The 21,056-nt window shown below is 44.4% G+C and overlaps 2 protein-coding genes across 2 annotated transcripts; both read right to left on the reverse strand.

The window, feature by feature from the left end:
* On the reverse strand, nucleotides 14,634-15,917 carry LOC109233744 (intraflagellar transport protein 81 homolog). Its single transcript, XM_019399609.1, has 2 exons — nucleotides 15,810-15,917; nucleotides 14,634-15,467 (listed from the first exon to the last, which is right to left on the reverse strand). Exons 1-2 carry the CDS (start codon nucleotides 15,915-15,917, stop codon nucleotides 14,634-14,636), a joined length of 942 nt encoding a protein of 313 aa, XP_019255154.1.
* On the reverse strand, nucleotides 19,733-21,006 carry LOC109233745. The gene is made up of 3 exons (XM_019399610.1): nucleotides 20,410-21,006; nucleotides 19,968-20,307; nucleotides 19,733-19,857 (listed from the first exon to the last, which is right to left on the reverse strand). The coding sequence occupies exons 1-3, from the start codon at nucleotides 21,004-21,006 to the stop codon at nucleotides 19,733-19,735; spliced, it is 1,062 nt and encodes a 353-aa protein (XP_019255155.1).

A 21,056-nucleotide genomic window follows, 5' to 3' on the forward strand; every position in this document is an offset into this window, starting at 1 on the left:
GGGATCGGGACTGGGACTCGGTACTCGAGGTCCCCACGGGCGAAATAATTCGTCAGTCCATACGATGCCCCGAGATGACTAACAACGAGGCCGAGTACGAGGCTGTGATTGCAGGTATGAAGTTGGCCATCAAGTACGGAGCTCGACGACTCATCCTCCATTGCGATTCTCAACTCGTGGTAAACCAGGTCACCGGGACTTACCAGATCAAGGAACAGAGACTGCAGAAATATCAATCAGAAATTCACAAGTTGATGCCCGAGTTCGACGAATGCCGCCTGGAACAAATCCCGAGGGCGCAGAACGTCGAAGCAGACGGCCTAGCCAAATTGGCTGCAGCCACCAAAAACATCAACAAGGGAAATATAGTCACCCTCCTCCATTCAGCCATAGATCACACTGAGGTACTCTCTTTAAATCTAACTTGGGACTGGCGCAACCAGTTTATCTCCTATCTGCAGGACGGGACACTCCCGCTCGACAAAAAAGCAGCCAAAAGCTCCGCGTACAAGCCGCCCGATACTGCCTAATAAGTCACGATCTGTACAAAAGAACGTTTGGCGGACCCCTCGCTAAGTGCTTGGGGCCACACCAAACAAGGCAAGTACTCGAAGAGGTACACGATGGCCACTGTGGCGCACATATCGGCAATCGCGCTCTCGTCCGTTGCATCATCCGAGCCGGGTACTACTGGCCCACAATGAAAAAGGAGGCAGCGGAGTACGTTCGTAGGTGCGAGCAGTGCCAAAAGTACGCCCCCATGATACATCAACCGGGAGAGCCCCTACACTCAGTAACATCACCTTGGCCCTTCATCAAATGGGGGATGGACATAATCGGTCCCCTGCCAGCACAACGAGAAAAGGTACGATTTCTGTTAGTTTTGACTGACTATTTCTCCAAGTGGGTAGAAGCAGGTGCGTACGCCCAAATACGCGAACAAGAAGTCATCGCCTTCATATGGAAAAACATCATATGCCGCTTCGGCATCCCCAAAGAAATCAGCTGCGATAACGGCCCCCAATTCATCGGCAAAAAGATAACGGATTTCTTTGACAAATGGCAAATCAAACGGATACTCTCCACGCCATATCACCTCGCCGCCAACGGCCAAGCAGAATCCTCCAACAAAACAATATTGAATATACTGAAGAAGAAACTCGAAGAAGCCAAAGGGCTCTGGCCCGAATTACTACCAGAGGTACTGTGGGCATACCGGACAACGCCCAAATCCAGCATAGGAGAAACACCGTACTCACTGGTCTACGGAACCGACGCGGTTATACCAGTCGAAATCGGAGAACCAAGCCTGAGATATTCACATACCAGCGGAGCAGACAACGACATGGGTAGGCTTCAAGACCTCGACGAGGCAGAAGAACGAAGGGATATGGCCCACATAAGAATGACGGCTCAAAAGCAACAGGTCGAAAGGTATTACAACAGAAAAGCTAAAATACGACCGCTCAAAGTAGGCGACTACGTCCTCAAAGCCAAAACTTTGGCGTCAAAAGACCCAAGCGAAGGGAAATTGGGCACCAATTGGAGCGGGCCATATAAAATCACAGTAGATGCAGGCAAAGGAGCATTCCAGTTGGAAACAATGGAGGGAAAAATACTCCAAAACAACTGGAACGTCGCCCACCTCAAGTACTTCCATTTTTAAGGGGCCTCTCCCTAGTCGTACTCTTTTTCCCTTACCTGAGTTTTGTCCCAATTGGGTTTTCTCGGGGAGGTTTTTAACGAGGCGGCGAAGGGGACACCCAGGGGCGTATGGAGACAGGTTTATCATACCGGCCAGTCGACGCGTTCTCCAGGCCGATATAATAAAGGGACTAGCCTAGTTGAGTCTCCATTATGTAAGCGGCTAAGGCCACCAACTCCATTATGTAAGCGGCTAAGGCCACCAACTCCATTATGTAAGCGGCTAAGGCCACCAACTCCATTATGTAAGCGGCTAAGGCCACCTTCTCCATTATGTAAGCGGCTAAGGCCACCAACTCCATCCTATGGGCCAAAGGCCATCGCCAATGATCGTCGACCCCGCTCGACGACGACGGATAACACTTCAACGACAGTTGAAGTTACATCCTATGGGCCAAAGGCCATCGCCAATGATCGTCGACCCCGCTCGACGACGACGGATAACACTTCAACGACAGTTGAAGTTACATCCTATGGGCCAAAGGCCATCGCCAATGATCGTCGACCCCGCTCGACGACGACGGATAACACTTCAACGACAGTTGAAGTTACATCCTATGGGCCAAAGGCCATCGCCAATGATCGTCGACCTCGCTCGACGACGACGGATAACACTTCAACGACAGTTGAAGTTACATCCTATGGGCCAAAGGCCATCGCCAATGATCGTCGACCCCGCTCGACGACGACGGATAACACTTCAACGACAGTTGAAGTTACATCCTACGGGCCAAAGGCCATCGCCAATAATCGTCGACCACGATCGACGATGGCAGGTAACACTTCAACGACAGTTGAAGTTACACCCTATGGGCCAAAGGCCATCGCCAAATGATCGTCGGCCACGATCGACGACGACGAATAACACTTCAACGACAGTCGAAGTTACATCCTATGGGCCAAAGGCCATCGCCAATAATCGTCGACCACGCTCGACGACGACAGGTAACACTTCAACGATAGTTGAAGTTACACCCTATGGGCCAAAGGCCATCGCCAAATGATCGTCGGCCACGATCGACGACGACGAATAACACTTCAACGACAGTCGAAGTTACATCCTGCGGGCCAAAAGCCGTCACAACCGATGCGCCAGCCAAGCTCGACGGTGACAAAATATGTATAAACAAAGAACAACACAAAAGAATAGCAACAAAAGTATAATTCTTTCACTATGACAAAAATTATATACATTTAGTCCTATGGAGGACTCCCATTACATTCCAAAAAGAAAAAAGGCAAAACCTATACAAATCTTAAGGAGCCTCGCCAGATTTACCATCGCCATCCGCTTGCTCTCCTTCTCGACCATCGCCACCGAGACGGTAAGTCTCATTAAACCATGGGTCGGACTCGAGCCGGTTGACGTCCTCCGAAGTGTAGCCCTCTCGGTCAGGAGAGTGGGAGCTGTACCCACAAGCTACACGAGCGGCACGAGCCTCGCGCCACTGCTCCCGAACTTCCTCCTCGGAGGCACGTCCCGCAACAAGAAGTTTTTTATACACGTCCAATTTGGCCTCCGCATATATCCACATCTCGTGCGCATCCTGGGTCGCGTCCCGGGACGTGGCGGGGCAGTACGCCTGAGGACATCGATCTCAGCCGCCTTAGCTTCGAGCTCGGCTGTCAAAGCCGCCACCCTACAGTGAAGATCGGCTACCTCCGCCGCCACTCCACGGCTGAGCTCCAACTCCTCATCCCTCAGTTTGAGGAGTGATTCCAGCTCGCTATTACGAGCCACAGCCTTCACCAACTCCTCATCCATTCTCTCCAGCTCCGCCGCCCTGCGGCTCAATTGTGCCTCCCTCTGTTCGAGGCCTTCCCGGAACACCTGGAATTGTGGATCTTGCCGAAAAAGATCCGCCGCCGCTTAATGCTTGGAGCGATACCGTTTATACTTCTTCACCATCTTATCAAAAACGGTCGTTCTCTTCTCCTCACGGCGCCTCCTCTCCACTTCCAAAACCAGGGTCTAAAGAAGAATATATATACATGGATGTAAGTTAGTACGCATCAAAATCAACTTCACGACACACGGAAGAACAGAGAAGTTACCTGTAACGCCATACCAGCGACCCTCCGTGACAGCTCCGCATCGCTGACAACGCTCAGCATCTCGCGCTCAGGGGCAGCACACAGTAGGGTCATCTCCAGTGCAGCCCGCTCGCTGTGCTGTAACAAGTTGTAAGCCCGTAGAATCACGATGCGGCAGCCAGATCCGTCTGCTGTCATCTCCACGCGTGCAGAGTTTTCCGCCATCTCATCCACATTCCCGTGGGCAGCCTCAGCAGTTGATCCCCCAGCGTCGCCACCAACAAGGGGTGATGAGCTACCCTTGGCAGCACGAGCCGAGCTGGTACCAACATTAGCACTAAGATGGTTGGCCGGCCTCCCCGAATGGATGGCGTCGGCCATAAAGACGGGCCTAGTTGTTTGGCGAGGCGCGTCACCCTCTTCATCTCCAGTCGCCACCGCCTTACCCATCACGAGCCTCCTCCCTTTTCTCTCCTCAGGCTCCTCGCCCTCGGAAGGCTCGTCCGCAGGTTGCGGAGACAATGTTAACGGCCTCGCCTCATTTGTAGCCACCTCCGCAGGAGCAGCCTTTTGTAAAGAGGCTACGGTCACCCCTTCCTTGACAGAAGCACAAAGTATTTCCTGCGTATTCTGACCAACATCTGATCGGGAGAAGGCGGATGCCGTCGCCCTCCTCTTAGGAGCACTTCGACCTGGCAAAAAAGTGATTTAGCTGACGAAGTTTGTGAAAGCGACTAATTAAAATCGAAGAAATACCTAAAGGGCTTGCGGGACCACAACGTTGAATGAATTCAGCCCACGTACGCGCCTCTTCCGCGAGAGGCAGCAAACCGGACACCCACTGCTTAATATCGGTTATGAACCGGGGGACGTGAGCTATTGCTGCAAAATAACAGAAAAATCATAAGGATGGTATAATCGGAACCGCTAAAGTCACGTACGATAAACGACTCGACGGATAGTAATACTTACGTCTCGAATTCCACCTCTCAGGGAATCCGACGGGGTTAGACACCAGGTGCTCCGTCTTGATAAAGAAGTATCTACGCCAATAGCCCCGGTTAGCCCGATCGTCGGTTTGCACAACCAACCCCTTCGAGCCACGATTCTTCAGATGCAGCATGGTGCCCCTCAGGTAGCTGGCGCTGAATAGCTGCAATAGGTGGTGGACGGAGACCTCCAGCCCGACCAGCTCCGCGTATGTAGACATTACCCTACATACCTTTAGGGTATACGGAGTGAGTTGGGCGGGACACATGTTGTAGTAACGACAGAGTTCTTCCGCCAATGGAAAAATGGGGAGGCCGTAGCTGATCAAAAAGGGATATTCATAAAACGTACAGTATCCCGGTCTATAGGTGTTCGCGTAGTCCGCTCCTGCTAAAACCATCTCCACGTGAGCGAGTATATCATACAACGCACGAAGAGTATCTAAATCAGTTTGTTTTAACTCAGATTTCTTCCAAGGTTGTTCGGGAGAATCCCATTGAAAGTCCCTCCTAATAAGGAGTTGCTTCGGGAGCACGTTATCTACGGTAAGAGAGGTGAGATCCTCCCCTTTCTCTCCTTTATTGCCGCCGGATGGAGGCGGTATGTCAGATGATTTATTATTACGAGCCCCCGGAGCGTTATTCCGTTTAGGTTTTGTCATGGTTTCCGATTAAGGAGTGATGTACTACGCAACCACAAGTGTACTTTCAGGGAAGCAGTGATTTTTCGTAAAAAGGAAGCGTTTTCTTGAAATAGTTGGAAAACGTTTGCAGATGATCTAAAGTTAGATTAAGTTGAACCCTTTCCCTATTTATAGGGTTGGGTAGCATTGAAATCGAAGAGGCAAAACCCCAAACAGGCATGGGAAACCAAGCATCAGAACACCTTTTGTACTTCCTCGGGAACACGCGTAATGATGACGCCTGCATATGGTGAAGTCATCTCAGGGAAGGGATTGCGCGCCAATAGATCAACAAATTCAAATGATCGCCCCCCCCCCCACGTCGTCGTCTCCAAACACGGTCAAAATTTTCCTAGTACGAGGATCATGGTTCCGTCCATCGGCGACGCACTTCGTTACGTCACCAACGAACGGAGGGACTATCTGTATGTGGTCAAATTCTGCCCATTATGGTAGCAACGACCTACGACTAAGCAATAGCCGAAGTAGAGGGGACGACCTAAGAATGTCAGAGCGAAAGCGTGCCCTCGGGTCTCGTCGTCTCCTCGAAAGCACGTGACCTATCCCTGTATTATTTTATTATTTTTGAGGGGGTTCTCTTGTTATATAAAGTAGAATCCCAATGTTGTAAAGGGAGGAGATCTTTGAATAATAAGCTATCTTTCTTTCTATTTCTCTCTCTCTCTATACAAACTTTCTCTTACTCTCTCGAATATCCAAGTTGTTGAAACAATCACAAAGCATAATACAAACTTCTAGGTCTCATTATATTCGATCACGATTTACCTGTGAACTATTTTGATTGTTTTTCTCTTATAAAGTAATTAGTATCTTTTGAGCAAAACAAGAGGTTGATCCAGAATGCACTATTACGATGAGGTGGATATAGGATATAAATTTTATGGGTTCAATCTTTAGTTCTTACTATTACATCCGTTAAACTTTCAGAATTATAAAATCAATCTATTTTAAAATATTAATTTTCTTACGTCTATATCTATACTCCGCATATATAGCAAATGTTTGAATCAGTTAAACCGATTGACTATATGTTACATTACTCGTGGCTACTAGTTCTAATATGCACATTTCATTTAATCATTTAAGACTGTACTGTGACAAGAAAAGAACAGGAATTTCAAGGTATAAAAATTTGAAAGAAGTGTATGAGTGAAGTTAAACAAGTTCTTTTTCTTTTTAAGTTCATTGGTTAGGTTAAGGAATGCTACAGGTGGACGAATTTATCTGCAGACAAACCTTAAAATGTTGACCTCCGTAATCTGAACAAGTTCTTTTTGAATTAGTTTGTTCTGATACTTGACTAATTAGTTCTTCTTCTACTTGGATAAATCTTATTAGCTTAGTCAATTTAGATAAACTTAACCTGCATCATGAATATTTAGGTCAAACCGACTCATTCCACCTATTCAACCAGTATACGACATCGATTTTCTTCATACTCCCTACTTCACGTTTACTTGTCATATTTTGCTTTTCGAGAATCAATTTAACTAATTTTTAAAGTTAAATTGATTAAACTATTTTAATATTTTAAAATTAAAAAATATATATTCAAAAATTGGTCAAAGTTTATGTAGCTTGGTTCTCAAAAAGTAAAACGTGGCAACTCAATTGGGGTATATAACTCACTACCACTTAAATGCTCGAATACTTTGATAATGGATTTAACTCAAGCTGACAGTGTAAAGAATATCTATATTATTATATGATTTAACCTGTTGCATTGTGTTACTTTTTTATTTTTTAAGTTATTAATTGTTTTATATAATGACAATAACCTATAGTTATTTTACGTAGCCTAATAATATAAAGGAAATTACACTCTTAAATATATAAAAATTAAACTGATAAGTATTAATAATTGGTTGAATGTAAACAACGGATGAAAATAAGTATTTATCAAGTGGTAGTGGAATCAGCTAAGCAAAGGTAGGGTAGGAATCAAGCCCGTGATTTCCGTCGCAAAGGAAGCTGCAAAAATATGCAAAAACAAATTAGTTTTAAATTATAGAGATCAACATCAGATATAGCTAGCAAGGCATCACACATACCTTTATCAGTGTATACGATACTACCCGATTTCGTGCTTCGATGGAAAAAATAATATCACGTCGGAAGGCCAGGACGTCGAGCTCGGGGTCGAAGCTCCTTTCCAATGTCGAGGTCGATATCATTTATCGAGGTCAGAAGAAGGCATGCCTCGAGATGATATCGTTATGATTCAGTAACGGAAAGAGCGTGAAACCCGCAACAGGCCGGAGATCACGTCGTAAATTTCGGAATGGATTGGTCTTCGGCGGTTAGACAGTTGTCAAATATGATTTCCTACCGTAATTAGAACTGTACCTTATTTAGGACTCCCCTATTATATAAAGGGGGATCCCATTCATTTGTAACACACTATTCACTGATAAGAAAATATACGCGCATTACTCTCTTGCTATTTCATTTATTGTTCTTCAGAGTTGTTTTACCATTTATCCCATCATCATACCTCGAGACTGTCACAGGTTGAAGTCGAGATTTAGCTTACACACTGGTTTGATCTACTTTATTCTTTAATTTATCTATTTAATTCCTTGTTTATCAATTGGCGTTGAGTTAAATCACATATCCTTAAACCCACAATACAAATTTAATTGTTACTCGAATTTTAGGGTAAACAGTTTGGCGCCCACAGTGGGGCTAAGGATAATAGTGATTGTTTCAGTGCTGATTCTGATAACACACTTTATTTTCACACTTGTTCTTGTCATGAATTTTTGCTCTCAAGTTAAAGCATGTCAAACTCACCAACCGCACCCGTACATGGTGATGATGGTCTCAGATTTCACGGGGAAAACGACAATGTAATTGCTCCGTAGAGGTGCCACCGTCTAATCTCGGGGGAGTACCGATCGCCGATCCAGTCGATATCAATTCGCACGTTGCTCTAAATGCGGACCAACGCGCGGACCCCAAAGGGAGTGTACGCAGGGAAGGCCGATCTGGTGGCCAAGGTACACATGGTAGAGAAGACGGGGGAGTTAGCCTCCAGATAATATTCGAGATGCTACAGGCTCAGTAGGCCGCTATTTCTCAATTGCAAAATCAACATAGGACTCCAAGTCTGGTCGAGCCAGAAATCACTCGCCGTACCGAGCCAGTGCCAGAAAGATTGAATGTTAACGAATCAAGGACTAATCCTGCAATAATGAAAATGCTCGAGGAGCTCACCAAAAGAATCGAGTTGGGAGAGAAGAAAATTGAAGATAATGATAAAAAAGTGGAAACATACAACTCCCGAGTTGATCAGATACCGGGGGCACCCCCGATCCTAAAGGGTTTGGATTAAAAAAAGTTCGTGCAAAAGCCTTTTCCTCAGAGTGAGGCCCGAAGCCCATTCCCAAGAAGTTCCGTATGCCGGGTATACCTAAATACAACAGGACAACCGATACTAATGAACACATCACTTCATACACGTGCGGAATAAAGGGAAATGATTTAGAAGATGATGAGATCAAGTCAGTTTTGCTGAAAAAATTTGGGGAAACTTTGCCAAAGGGAGCAATGATTTGGTATCACAACTTTCCACCAAATTCCATCGACTTATTTGCCATGTTAGCATATCCTTTCGTGAAGGCACACGCCGGGGCCATAAAGGTCGCAACAAGGAAATCGGACGTTTTCAAGATAAGGCAAAGGGATAACGAAATGCTGAGGGAGTTTGTATCCCGATTTCAAATGGAACACATGGATTTACCGCTGGTCACAGATGATTGGGCCGTTCAAGCTTTCACCCAAGGGTTGAACGAACGAAGTTCGATAGCGTCACGATAGTTGAAACAAAATTTGGTCGAGTATCCAGCTGTGACTTGGGCAAATGTGCACAATCGGTATCAATCGAAGATCAGGGTCGAGGACGACCAATTACGAGCCCATTCCAATTCAGTACATCCAAAAGGATGGCAGTTAAAACCTCTAGAGACATCGACAGGGAGCCAAGGTCGAACAGAGAACGATATCAACCATATACCGCGGATCGAAGGAACAATGGTTCAGGACGCAACCCCTCCCAGAATGATCGAAGAAGCGATCGAGGGCAGAATTCTTGGGGACTTATGAGCAAAAGTGGTTTTGATAAGCATGTCGATCCCATGGAGGCACCTCGTTTATCGGAGTATAACTTCAGCATCGACGCATCAGGCATTGTATCGGCAATCGGCAGGATCAAAGATACTAGGTGGCCCAGACCCACACAAATCGATCCTTCCCAAAGAAACCCAAATTTGATGTGCAAGTATCATGGCACACATGGTTACAAAACCGAGGATTGCAGGAAACTAAGGGAAGAGGTAGCTCGTCTATTCAACGAGGGTCACCTTCGAGAGTTCCTCGGCGATCGAGCTAAGAATCATTTCAGTGAAAGAGATGCCATCAGGAAAAATGAACAAGAGGAACCCCAACATGTCATCCACATGATCGTTGGTGGGGTCGATGATCCACAGGGACCCACATTCAAACGCACTAAGGTGTCAATCACTAGGGAAAACAAACCAGAGATTATGTGCCCGAAGGCTTCTTATCATTCAATGACGAAGAAGCAGAAGGCATTTCTCTGCCACACAACGATGCTCTGGTAATTTCTATCTTATTAAATAAAGTTCAAGTTAAGCATGTTTTAGTGGATCCAGGTAGCTCAGCAAATATCATCCGATCGAGGGTCGTGGAGCAACTCGGCCTACAAGATCAAATCGTGCCCGCAGCTCGGGTCTTAAACGGCTTCAAGATGGCCAGTGAACCAACTAAAAGGGACATTATTTTACCAGTGAACGTAGCTGGAACCATTCAAGATCCCAAATTCCACATGATCGAGGGCGACATGAGGTATAACGCTCTACTCGGAAGGCCTTGGATCCACAACATGACGGCAGTCCCCTCGACTCTTCACCAAATGATGAAATTTCTGACGACGGACGGTGTAAAAATAGTATACGGGGAGCACCATGCCGCAAAGGAAATATTCCCGGTCGATGAGGTAACACCGATATAAATGCTATCACTTTCGGAAAGGTCGAGCATCACATGTAAACAAGAAGCCAAATAGCAATCACAACCACCAGCCTCGCCCGAATCGGGAAAGCAGGAGGTAGAAGAAGAAGAGGAGGACTTTCTGACCCCTCGAACCTTTATTGTTCCCGAAGACTCCGACGCCACCAAATCAACAATCGAAGAGCTGGAACAGGTTATACTGATCAAGTATTTGCTCGAACGAAAGGTATACCTGGGAATGGGGTTAACCCCCAACCTCAGGAAAAAGCTTATTCAATTTTTTATTGATAACATGGATTGTTTTGCTTGGTCCCACTTAGACATGATAGGGATTCCACCGGAGATAACAACATATCGGCTAAGCCTTGACCCCAGGTTCAAACCAGTGAAACAAAAGAGAAGGCCCCAGTCCGAGGTAAAGCACGCATTCATAAAGGAGGAGGTAACCAAACTTCTCAAAATAGGGTCCATTCGAGAGGTAAAATATCCCGAATGGCTAGCCAATGTAGTCGTAGTCCCTAAAAAAGGGAACATACTTAGAAAGTGTGTAGACTATAAGGATTTCAACAAGGCATGCCCCAAATATTCTTTTTCACTACCTAACATCGATCGCATGATCGACACGGCTGGCCACGAGATCCTTACCTTTCTCGATGCCTATTCCGGATATAACCAAATTCAAATAAACCCGGAAGACCAGGAAAAGACCAAGTATGGAACGTATTTCTATAATGTAATGCCCTTCGGGCTAAAAAATGTTAGGGCTACTTACCGATGCCTAGTAAATAAAATGTTCGAAGAACAAATAGGTAAGTCAATGGAAGTTTATATCGATGATGTACTAGTTAAGTCCCTGTGCGCAGAGGACTATTTGGCTCAATTGCAGGAAACGTTCGAGATTTTGAGGAAATATAACATGAAGCTCAACCCCGAGAATGGTGCTTTTGGGGTCGATTCGGGCAAATTCCTGGGCTTTATGGTGTCGAACCGGGGGATCGAGATCAACCCCGATAAAATCAAGGCCATCGAAGACATCACCGTTATGGATAGTGTAAAATCCGTACAAAGGCTAACTGGACGGATAGCTGCTTTAGGCCTATTCATCTCGAGGTCGTCGGATCGAAGCCACAAGTTTTTCTCTTTGCTCAAAAAGAAAAACGAATTCACTTGGACCCTGGAGTGCCAAAAAGCATTAGAGGAACTGAAGCAATACTTGTCGAGCCCACCACTGCTTCACACTCCAAAGGCAGATAAGAAACTTTACTTGTACTTGGCAGTATCGGAAATCGCGATAAGTGGTGTCCTAGTTCGGGAAGAGCAAGGTACGCAATTTCTCATTTATTATGTAAGTCAAACCTTAGGAGAAGCAGAAACTAGGTATCTACAATTAGAGAAATTAGCACTTGCACTGATAAGCGCTTCTAGAAAGTTGAAACCATATTTTCAATGTCACCCCATATGCGTATTAACCACTTTCCAACTTCGTAATATTTTGCACAAGCCCGAACTATCGGGCCGATTGGCCAAATGGCCTGTCGAACTCAGTGGGTATGACATCAAGTACCAACCACGAACGACCATCCAAGTCCCAAATGTTGGCGGACTTCGTGGCCGATTTCACGCCAACCCTCGTATCCGAAGTTGAGAAAGAACTTTTGTTAAAATCAGGCACATCATCGAGGGTGTGTCCCTTGTCACAGACGGTGCTTAGAATGTGAAGGGGTCCGGGTTAGGCATCGTTCTGAAGCCACCCACGGGTAGCACTATTAGGTAGTCTATCAAAACTTCTAGGTTGACTAACAATGAGGCCGAGTACGAGGCCATGATTGTAGGTCTCGAGCTAGCTAAAAGCTTGGGAGCAAAAGTTATTGAAGCTAAGTGTGACTCTTTACTGGTGGTGAACCAAGTAAACAAAACCTTCGAAGTTCGAGAGGATAGAATGCAAAGGTATTTGGACAAGCTGTAGGGTAACTTTGCACCATTTCAAAGAATGGACTTTACAACATGTACCTCGAGAACAAAACAGTGAGGTCGATGCACTTGCAAATCTGGTGTCATCGGACAAAGAAGATGAGATAAGCTCGGGGACTTTTATTCAACTCTCGAGATCCGTGATCGAGGAAGGTCATGCCGAGATAAACTCTACAAGCTTGACCTGGGACTGGAGGAATAAATATATTGAATATTTGAAGAACGGAAAGCTCCCATTGGACCCTAAAGAGTCGAGGACCCTATGAACCAAAGCTGCACGATTCATATTGGATGAAGATGGAACATTATACCATTGGCAGTATGTTTAGGGCCAGGGGACACTGATTATATTTTACGAGAGATCCATGAAGTCACTTGTGGGAACCACTTCGGCGCCGAATCTTTGATTCACAAAATCAATTAGAGCACGGTACTACTGGGATAGCATGGAAAAAGACACTAAGGAGTTTGTTCAAAAATGCGATAAATGTCAAAGGTTTGCACCGATGATCCACCAGTCCAGAGAACAACTTCATTCAGTCATGTCCTTATGGCCATTCATGAAATGGGGGATGGATATCGTCGGCCCTCTGCCATTGGCTCCAGGTAAAGCTAAATTCATTTTGTTTATGACTGACTACTTTTCTAAATGGGTGGAAGCACAGGCCTTCGAGAAGGTCAGGGAAAAAGAAGTTATAGACTTCATCTGGGATCACATCGTGTGCCGATTCGGGATACCTGCCGAAATCGTATGTGACAACGAAAAGCAATTCATCGGCAGCAAGGTAATGAGGTTTCTTGAAGAACATAAAATAAAAAGGATCTTATCGACGCCGTATCACCCAAGTGGAAATGGACAGGCCGAGTCAACGAATAAAACTATCATTCAGAATTTGAAACGAACAAAACTATCATTCAAATGGGTTTTCCAGTGAGGTTTTTAACGAGGCAACAATTATGTTCTACCTGAGGAAAATTCAACACTATCCAAGGCTTCTTTTCAATCAACCTCGAATACTGGGGGGGCATCAGCCTCGGAGGTTATATTTTCGAGGAAAATACTTCATGTCAAAGGGTCTTGATAGGGAAACTTTGTAATGGGCCAAACGGTCGAATGAACCGTGTCCATATAGATTAGTCAAGCCCCGATGGCAAAACATGTACGCATGTACAAATTATTTCAAGAAGCATTCATTCTATATCAAACACTTTGTGTCTCAAAGAAAACTTTCTACTATACGAGCTTCGTACTTATGGTTTTGTAAGAAATAGCTCAAGGGCCAAGCGCAAATGTACCTTGAACACTCGGGGACTGTCATCGATGATCGACATATTCGAGTTACCTAAGCTCGAATTTATAAGACCTCAAAGAGGCACCCCCGATCTATAGGCCAAGGCCATCATTCTCAGGGACTAACACTTCGAACAAGTTCGAAGTGTTATTGGGAAATAAGCCCAAGAGGCATACCCAAAGGCTACGGCCAAATTAATGCGGACAGACGTCCGAATCCCGCAATCACAATAGGCGTTCAAATTCTTTGAAAAACCGGTTAAAAAAGGCTACCCTCGGCAAATAATCAAAAGGGCTTCAATAAAATCAGTCCTCAAAAAACCTTAAGAGGTATCAAACTATCTTAACACAAACGTGCTAAGGCACAAAAAGCAGAAGGGTTTCAATCGACATCGAACCCTCAAAAAACCCAATAGGTAAAAAATACATGCTAAGGCATAAAGAAATTTTCACTAAGTATTTTAAGTCAAAAGAGGGGAATAGTAGCCATCTTTTAGAGGCCATATCGGCCAAATCTAAAAAGCCTAAGGGCCAATACACTTAGAGTTTGAGACCTTATTCGAACTCCATCCGAACCCAAGGGTTCAACTATCCCGAGCACAAATAAAGAATAACTTGACTATGGTCGGGGACTCACCATTATCCGACACAAACCCTAAAGGGCCTATGCCTCGAGTTCAAACCTTATTCAAACTCGACCATGGTAATTTCGAGGAAGTCACCAAAACTAAAGTCTCGAACGCACCTTTCAAAGTATAAGGTTGTGTTGAAAATTTTACAAGGCAAAAAACATGTTAATAAAAATCGAGAAGGCATTCAAGAGAAATTTTTATTTTATATATATTGATGAAGAAGTATATGTACAAGAGACCGACAGGGGTCTTACAAAAAGGAAAGAAAAATAAAAACCTAATTATGCACGGGGCTAGTTTCTCCCTTGGGTGCAGCTTCTTCTTCGAGCCCCTCATCGTTATCGAACCTACCCTGGCTGCTTTCATCATCAACGTCGGAGGAGGAGGAGGAGACAAGAAACCTGGCATCAGCTTCAAGCGCCTTAGCCTTAGCTATCTCTTCAGAGAGGTCAAAACCTCGAGCATGGATTTCCTTGAGGGTTTCCCTCCGGGATTGGCACTTCGCCAAGTCATTGCTTCGTCGCTCTCGAGCGGAAGCCTCCCTTAGCTGTGTTTGATCAGCCTCGGCATCTGCCAAGTACACGGCTATGGATTTGTCAGCCGCAATCTTCGTCTCCCCGACCTCTGCCTTGGCCTCAGCAAGCATGGCTTCGAGCTCCTCGATTCTTTTGGCCTGGGCTGAACCTTTCTCTTTAGCACCGCGAAGTTCGACCTCGACCGACGCTAGTTTGGCCAAAGCAGCCTCTTTCTCTGCAGCAAGGCGGTCCATGTTCTCCTTCCATCGATCATAGTCGGCTTTGACTTGGTCGACCTCCCCTCGAAGCAACTCAATCCTTTCCAGCTTTTGCTGTAACTGAGATATAAAAGTATTAGCCTCCACAGGTGGGTAGAGACCGTACTCTTTCAAAAGGTTAGTTATTTGCTCATCTAGCTCGGCCTCTTCCTTACGTGCCTTGGCCAATTCAGCTCGGAGGTCTCTGAGATCCTCCCCTTTCTGCACATAAAGGCATTTGAGGGTATCTCTCTCCTCAGTAAGCCTTTTGAGATTGGCCTCACACCAGCTCAGCTCGGCTCGGGACTTGTTGAACGTTTCCCGGTGGAGCACCACAACCTATGGAGAAGGGAAAGAAATCAGCGAGGATGAGATAAAAGCAAACATAATAACGGGGAATGAAGTTTACCTGGTTCTAGATACGATGGGCCTCGTCAAAAACCATCGTCGCATCTAGGTCGGAAACGTCATCGACCCCTGCAAGGCAGCCACGAAATATGTCTTCCCCATCTTGGGCCGTTCCCACATCGGGGGTCTCCAAGGATCAAGCTTCCCGAACTGCCCTTCGGAGAATTGAGGGCCGGGCGGCGAATCATCGATATTAATTGCCCCAAGCTAGTCACTTGGGGTACTCTCTCCCTTCCGAAGAGCCCTACTACCGGACCCTTCGGTCACACTCACTGTTTGCTTATCACAGCAGGAAGTATCTTTTACCCTCGATGGCTCAGGGAATTTGCTCGGAGTACCTTCCAAGATCTCCTCGATCCGAGGAGGAGTCTCCTCAACCATCACCGGCTCAACTATTTTTGGAGCCTCGTCGCTCCCCCTCTTTCGAGGCACTGGCTCACAACCGGCATCTTCTCGCTCCTCTTTTCATCTCGTAGCTTTTGTGCTACGCCAGTAGACAGAACAGCGGAGCTGTCCTTCGGCTTACGAGCCCTAATCTTCTTAGGCTCCGGGGTATTGGAAGGCGAGGCCCTTCTCCGCTTTTTGTCCTTGGCCGGTTTGGGAGCCACCTCTTCCCCCGGCGGGGCCGGCCTCAATTCAGCAATATCCCCGAGGCCTGTGTAAAAGGAAGTCAGATATGTGTAAGAGGAAATGTTCCAAAAAAGGACGTCATAAGCATAAAAAATGAACTTACCATGATTTTTAGTCTCCCATCTACCCTTTGCCAAGTCATGCCAGTGGCGCTCGGCATAAAAGGAAATTGTAGCCAGGTTCTGAACCCAGTCTTCAAGATTAGGGACCGCGTGAGGCATCCAGGCAACTGCTGCATAACATATGAAAGTGTTACCCAAACCAAAAAATAAAATACGAATATTAGTGGCTAATACTTACGATCGGGGTTCCACTTCTCGGGGAACAACAGCTTCTCCTCGGGGATGAGGTCGCAGGTCCTTACCCGCACGAACTGGCTCATCCAACCTCGATCTTTGTCCTCATCGATGCTTGAAAAAAAAGGACTTTATCAATCGGCATTGAAGCTTGATTAATCCTCGATAGTGCTTTGGTCGATACAGTCGTATAGGATGGATGAGAGTGAATTCCAACCCCTTGGCCTTACCAGAGAAGAAGTGGAGCATAATCACTATGTGCCCAAATGAGGGGGCACCTGACCGAGGGTAGCCTGGTATTTCTTGCAGAAATCGATGATAACTGGGTCGAGGGGACCCAATGTGAAGGGGTAAGTGTAAACACTTAGAAACCCCTCCACGTGAGTAGTGATGCTTTCTTCGGGGGGCAGGGATCTGTACCACGACCTCGGGCCCCCAGTTGCATTCTTCCTTCACGACGTCGAGCTGTTTCACCGTTATCGAGCAAATATATCTCGATACGTGTTCATATCGGCCAGGGACCGACGGAGGGTTCTCGACTTTGAAGTCATTTTTTAGGACGCAAGGGCCGGGAACAATCTCGTGAAAGAGCGGTTCCACCGACGTTTTGTCACCAGCCGGGCGGGAAGAAGAAGAGGCTTTCTCCGTTTGAGGGACGATTTTGGAGGTTTTCGCCATTGATTCAGAGGAGATGAAGTGAAAAGAAGTGGAGTTTGGTGTTTTTGGTCCTAAAAGATCGAATCAACGGGCGGTGGAAGAGAATAGATGGAGAGAGGAAAAGATTTAGAGAAATTGGTGAAGGATGAAATTAAAGTTTTGATTCAAATGGGAAACCTGTATTTATAGGTTCACGGCGACGGTTCGGTGGAGCTAGTGGCCGACCGTCACTGCCAAGCATTTAATATTTTGGGGAATCGAACCGACGGGGCGTTTCGATCACCTCGAGCGCTTACGTCATGGGGATGATGTCATTATCGGGACCTCTAAAAAATCGAGGCTCAAGTCGTTTCTTATCATTTTATTTTAAGAAACAAGGGGACTATCTGCATACAGTAGAAATCGAGGCTACCCAATTTCGTGCTTCGATGGAAAACATGATACCACGTCGGAAGGCCAAGACGCCGAGCTCGGGGTCGAAGCTCATTTCCAATGTCGAGGTCGATATCATTTACCGAGGTCAGAAGAAGGCATGCCTCGAGATGATACCGTTATGATTCAATAATGGAAAGAGCGTGATACCCGCAACGGGCCGAAGATCACGGCGTAAATTTCGGAATGGATTGGTCTTCAGCAGTTAGACAGTAGTCAAATATGATTTCCTACTGTAATTAGAAGTGTACCTTGTTTAGGACTCCCCTATTATATAAAGGGGGATCCCATTCATTTGTAACACACTATTTACTGATAAGAAAATATACGCGCATTACTCTCTTGCTATTTCATTTACTGTTCTTTAGAGGTGTTTTACCTTTTATCCCCATCATCATACCTCGAGACTGTCACAGGTCAAAGTCGAGATTTAGCTTACACACTGGTTTGATCTGCTTCATTCTTTAATTTATCTATTTAATTCCTTGTTTATCAATTGGTGTTGAGTTAAATCACAAATTCTTAAAACCACAATACAAATTTAATTATTACTCGAATTTTAGGGTAAACAATCAACAGTACGTACAATCAACTAGTATATAATAGCGCTCTGCTTAGTTGACTTACTATTGAAGTTTAAGTGACTTTTTATAATAATATAGAGATTTTTTTTACACTAAGCTAGTGTAGTTTAGCATGTTTTAACTAGTTTGGTATAACTTTTACTAGCTAGTCGTATATATTACAGTTGATACTTGTTATAAATATTTACTTATATAATTATAAGAAATTAAACTCCTGTTCCCATTTATCCCTCATCCTCGAAAGGGTTGAAATCAATTGATTTAGGGATTACGTCTTATTAATTTGTCTCATTTATTTAACTCTTTCTCATGCTAGAGTTTGACTAATATTTGCTCTTTTTAGAAATTATTATATTTCTCGCCATTGCAGAAAAAGATACAGTTGACTCCCCATGCTAACTTATCTTCTGTTGTTTTTTTTCTCCGTTTTACATTTTTTTTTAGTAATTAACTTTCTTTTGTATTAATCACCAAAGGAGATCTGTACAAAACCATAGCCATGCTAACTCAGCTGGCTATCTCGAAATGAAAAACAGATGCAAACCATACCTATATACAAAACAACTATTCAAACTATTCTGTTCCTAGCCAAAACTTTTGTATGTAGCTCCTAGCTCGAGCAGCTACTCTAGCATTGCATGTGTATGCTATCTCGTGCACCAGCACATCATTTATTCGATATCTTTCTTCAAATATACGCGTGCCTCTCTCTATCCATATTGCATGTGAAACCTTAGCATAGATCATTTTGAAGATGCTAGTATTCTGTGACTTCCCTTTTCCCTGATTGATGATCCACTGAAGATGTTGATCCCTGCAAGTGGCAGGCATATGTGATCTTTGGACCCAAGACATCACTTTAATTTCTTCCACAGTTCAACAATGTATGGGCATGTGACAAACAGATGCTCCCTTGATTCATTATGATCTTGACACATAACACATTGAGGGGTAACAGTTATACCCGAGCTGGCTAGTTTATCTTTAGTTAATTAGTAATCTTTCATGTAGCAACAACCACATAGTGAAGACTGCCTTTGGCCTAGCAGAAATCAGATATTTCTAATTTACTCTTGGTAATTCACCTAGGAGCTACAGGTATATTTGTCTAATAATACTTTTCCTGTCATCATATATAATTTGTGTATACATCAATGTTGTTCTGGATCCTATTATTTGTTTCACCATCCAACTGGCTTGCTGAGGTATAGGAATTTGTTGTAGCTGTTGGTGTTTGATATAATATGCATTGATCCACCTTATCCATAGCTTGTCCTGTTTATGAGCTAAGTCCCAGCAAGATTTTGCAATAACAACTTTATTCCATAGATGTAGGTTGATGAGGTTAAGTCCACTAGCTGACGTGGTGGTGCAGATCTTTTCCTATGCTATTAAGGACTTTTTGGTTATTGTATTAGTTCTTGACCAGATGTAACTTCTACATAATGCCACTATTATTTTCAGTACCTTAGCAGGTAAGATAAACAATAAAGCCTAGTATGCTTGTATACCAAAGATTAAAGAATGGACCGACTGCATACGACCAATATAAGACAACTTCTTAGCAGCACATGAGGAAATCTTAGTTGTGATCTTTTCAATCAATGGTTGCCACTATATGAGAGCTATTTTCTTTGCAGACAAATGGATGCCTAGGTACTTGAAGGGTAGAGAACCACTTGCAAATCCCAGGTGTGACAGTATCTGGTCCTTCAGAGCTTGCTTTACACCACCAACATACAGAAAACTTTTGCCTAGATTATCCTGTAAGCATGATGTCTAAGAGAATTGGGTAAATCATTTGTATAGTGTAGCCACATTAGAGAGATTACCCTTGGAAAATAAAAGGAGTTCATCAGCAAAACTCATATGAGTGATACCAAGTTTACTACATCTGGGATGATATTGGAAGTCAGATTCCTTCTTCAGTCCATGCAGTGTTCTACTCAGGTTCCTTCTTCGATCACTATAGCAAAGATAAAAAGGGAAGATTCCTTCTTCGATCATTATAGCAAAGATAAAAAGGGAAATAGGATCCCCTTGTCGAAGGTCTTTGGCAATATTGAATGGTTTTGTGGTTTCCCCATTAACACGAATAGTATAGTTGACAGTCTTAATACATTCCATGATCCATCTGATAAACTTGTCAGGGAATCTAAGCTCCTCCATAACCTGCTGCAAAAAAATCCATTCCATTGAGTCATAAGCTTTTTGGAGATCAATCATTATCATGCATCTAGGAGATATCTGAGCTCTTGTTTAGCATTTGACTACCTCATGAGCTAAAATGACATTATTAGCAATATTTCTACCAGGAATGAAGCCTTCTTGAGACTCACAAATGATGTAAGGCATGACTTTCTGTAATCTGTAGGCCAAGATTTTAGAGATCATCTTGTAAAGGATTGAACAACGGGCTATTGATCTATACTCTTTGACTGTGGTAGGTTTGTTCACTTTAGGCACCAGTGTAACAGTAGTGCAATTGATGGCCTTATAGAGCTTCCCAGTTGTAAAGAACTTTTTCATAGCATCTATGATCTGTATATTGATAATGTCCCATGCTTTCTTGAAGAAAATTTCATTAAAGCCATTAATGCATGGAGCTTTATCATCACCAATTGCTTCAAGACTCTCAACAATCCCTTGATTGGTCACTTCTGCACATAGATCCACCCTATGTTGGTGAGTTAGTATAGACCCATGCTTCATGTATGTTCTATTCATGGCAAGCAAAGTAGTTGAAATTGTTCCCATTAAACTTTTGTAGTAGTCAATAGTTTCTCTTTTGATAGCATCAGGATCAGTCAGCTTATCTCTTAGCAAAGTTGTAATTTCTGTGATTTTTTTCTTTTGAGCTCTATCGTTCATCACTACTGTGAAATACTTAGAGTTTGAATCCCCCAATTGTATCCAATTTG

The sequence above is a fragment of the Nicotiana attenuata genome, chromosome 10, assembly GCF_001879085.1.
Source record: "Nicotiana attenuata strain UT chromosome 10, NIATTr2, whole genome shotgun sequence".
In the NCBI taxonomy this organism is placed as follows: domain Eukaryota; kingdom Viridiplantae; phylum Streptophyta; class Magnoliopsida; order Solanales; family Solanaceae; genus Nicotiana; species Nicotiana attenuata.

What these genes read in the sequence shown, in the direction of transcription:
- LOC109233745 (XM_019399610.1), bottom strand. Translation starts at nt 21,006, where the DNA reads ATGAACGATAGAGCTCAAAAGAAAAAAATCACAGAAATTACAACTTTG. An exon ending in ATGTCATTTTAGCTCATGAG is followed by an intron (nt 20,308 to 20,409) that starts GTAGTCAAATGC and finishes TTTTTGCAGCAG; the next exon opens with GTTATGGAGGAGCTTAGATT. An exon ending in ACTCCTTTTATTTTCCAAGG is followed by an intron (nt 19,858 to 19,967) that starts GTAATCTCTCTA and finishes GGTGGTGTAAAG; the next exon opens with CAAGCTCTGAAGGACCAGAT.
- LOC109233744 (XM_019399609.1), bottom strand. Translation starts at nt 15,917, where the DNA reads ATGGTTGAGGAGACTCCTCCTCGGATCGAGGAGATCTTGGAAGGTACT. An exon ending in CCTGCTGTGATAAGCAAACA is followed by an intron (nt 15,468 to 15,809) that starts GTGAGTGTGACC and finishes CCTTCTCCATAG; the next exon opens with GTTGTGGTGCTCCACCGGGA.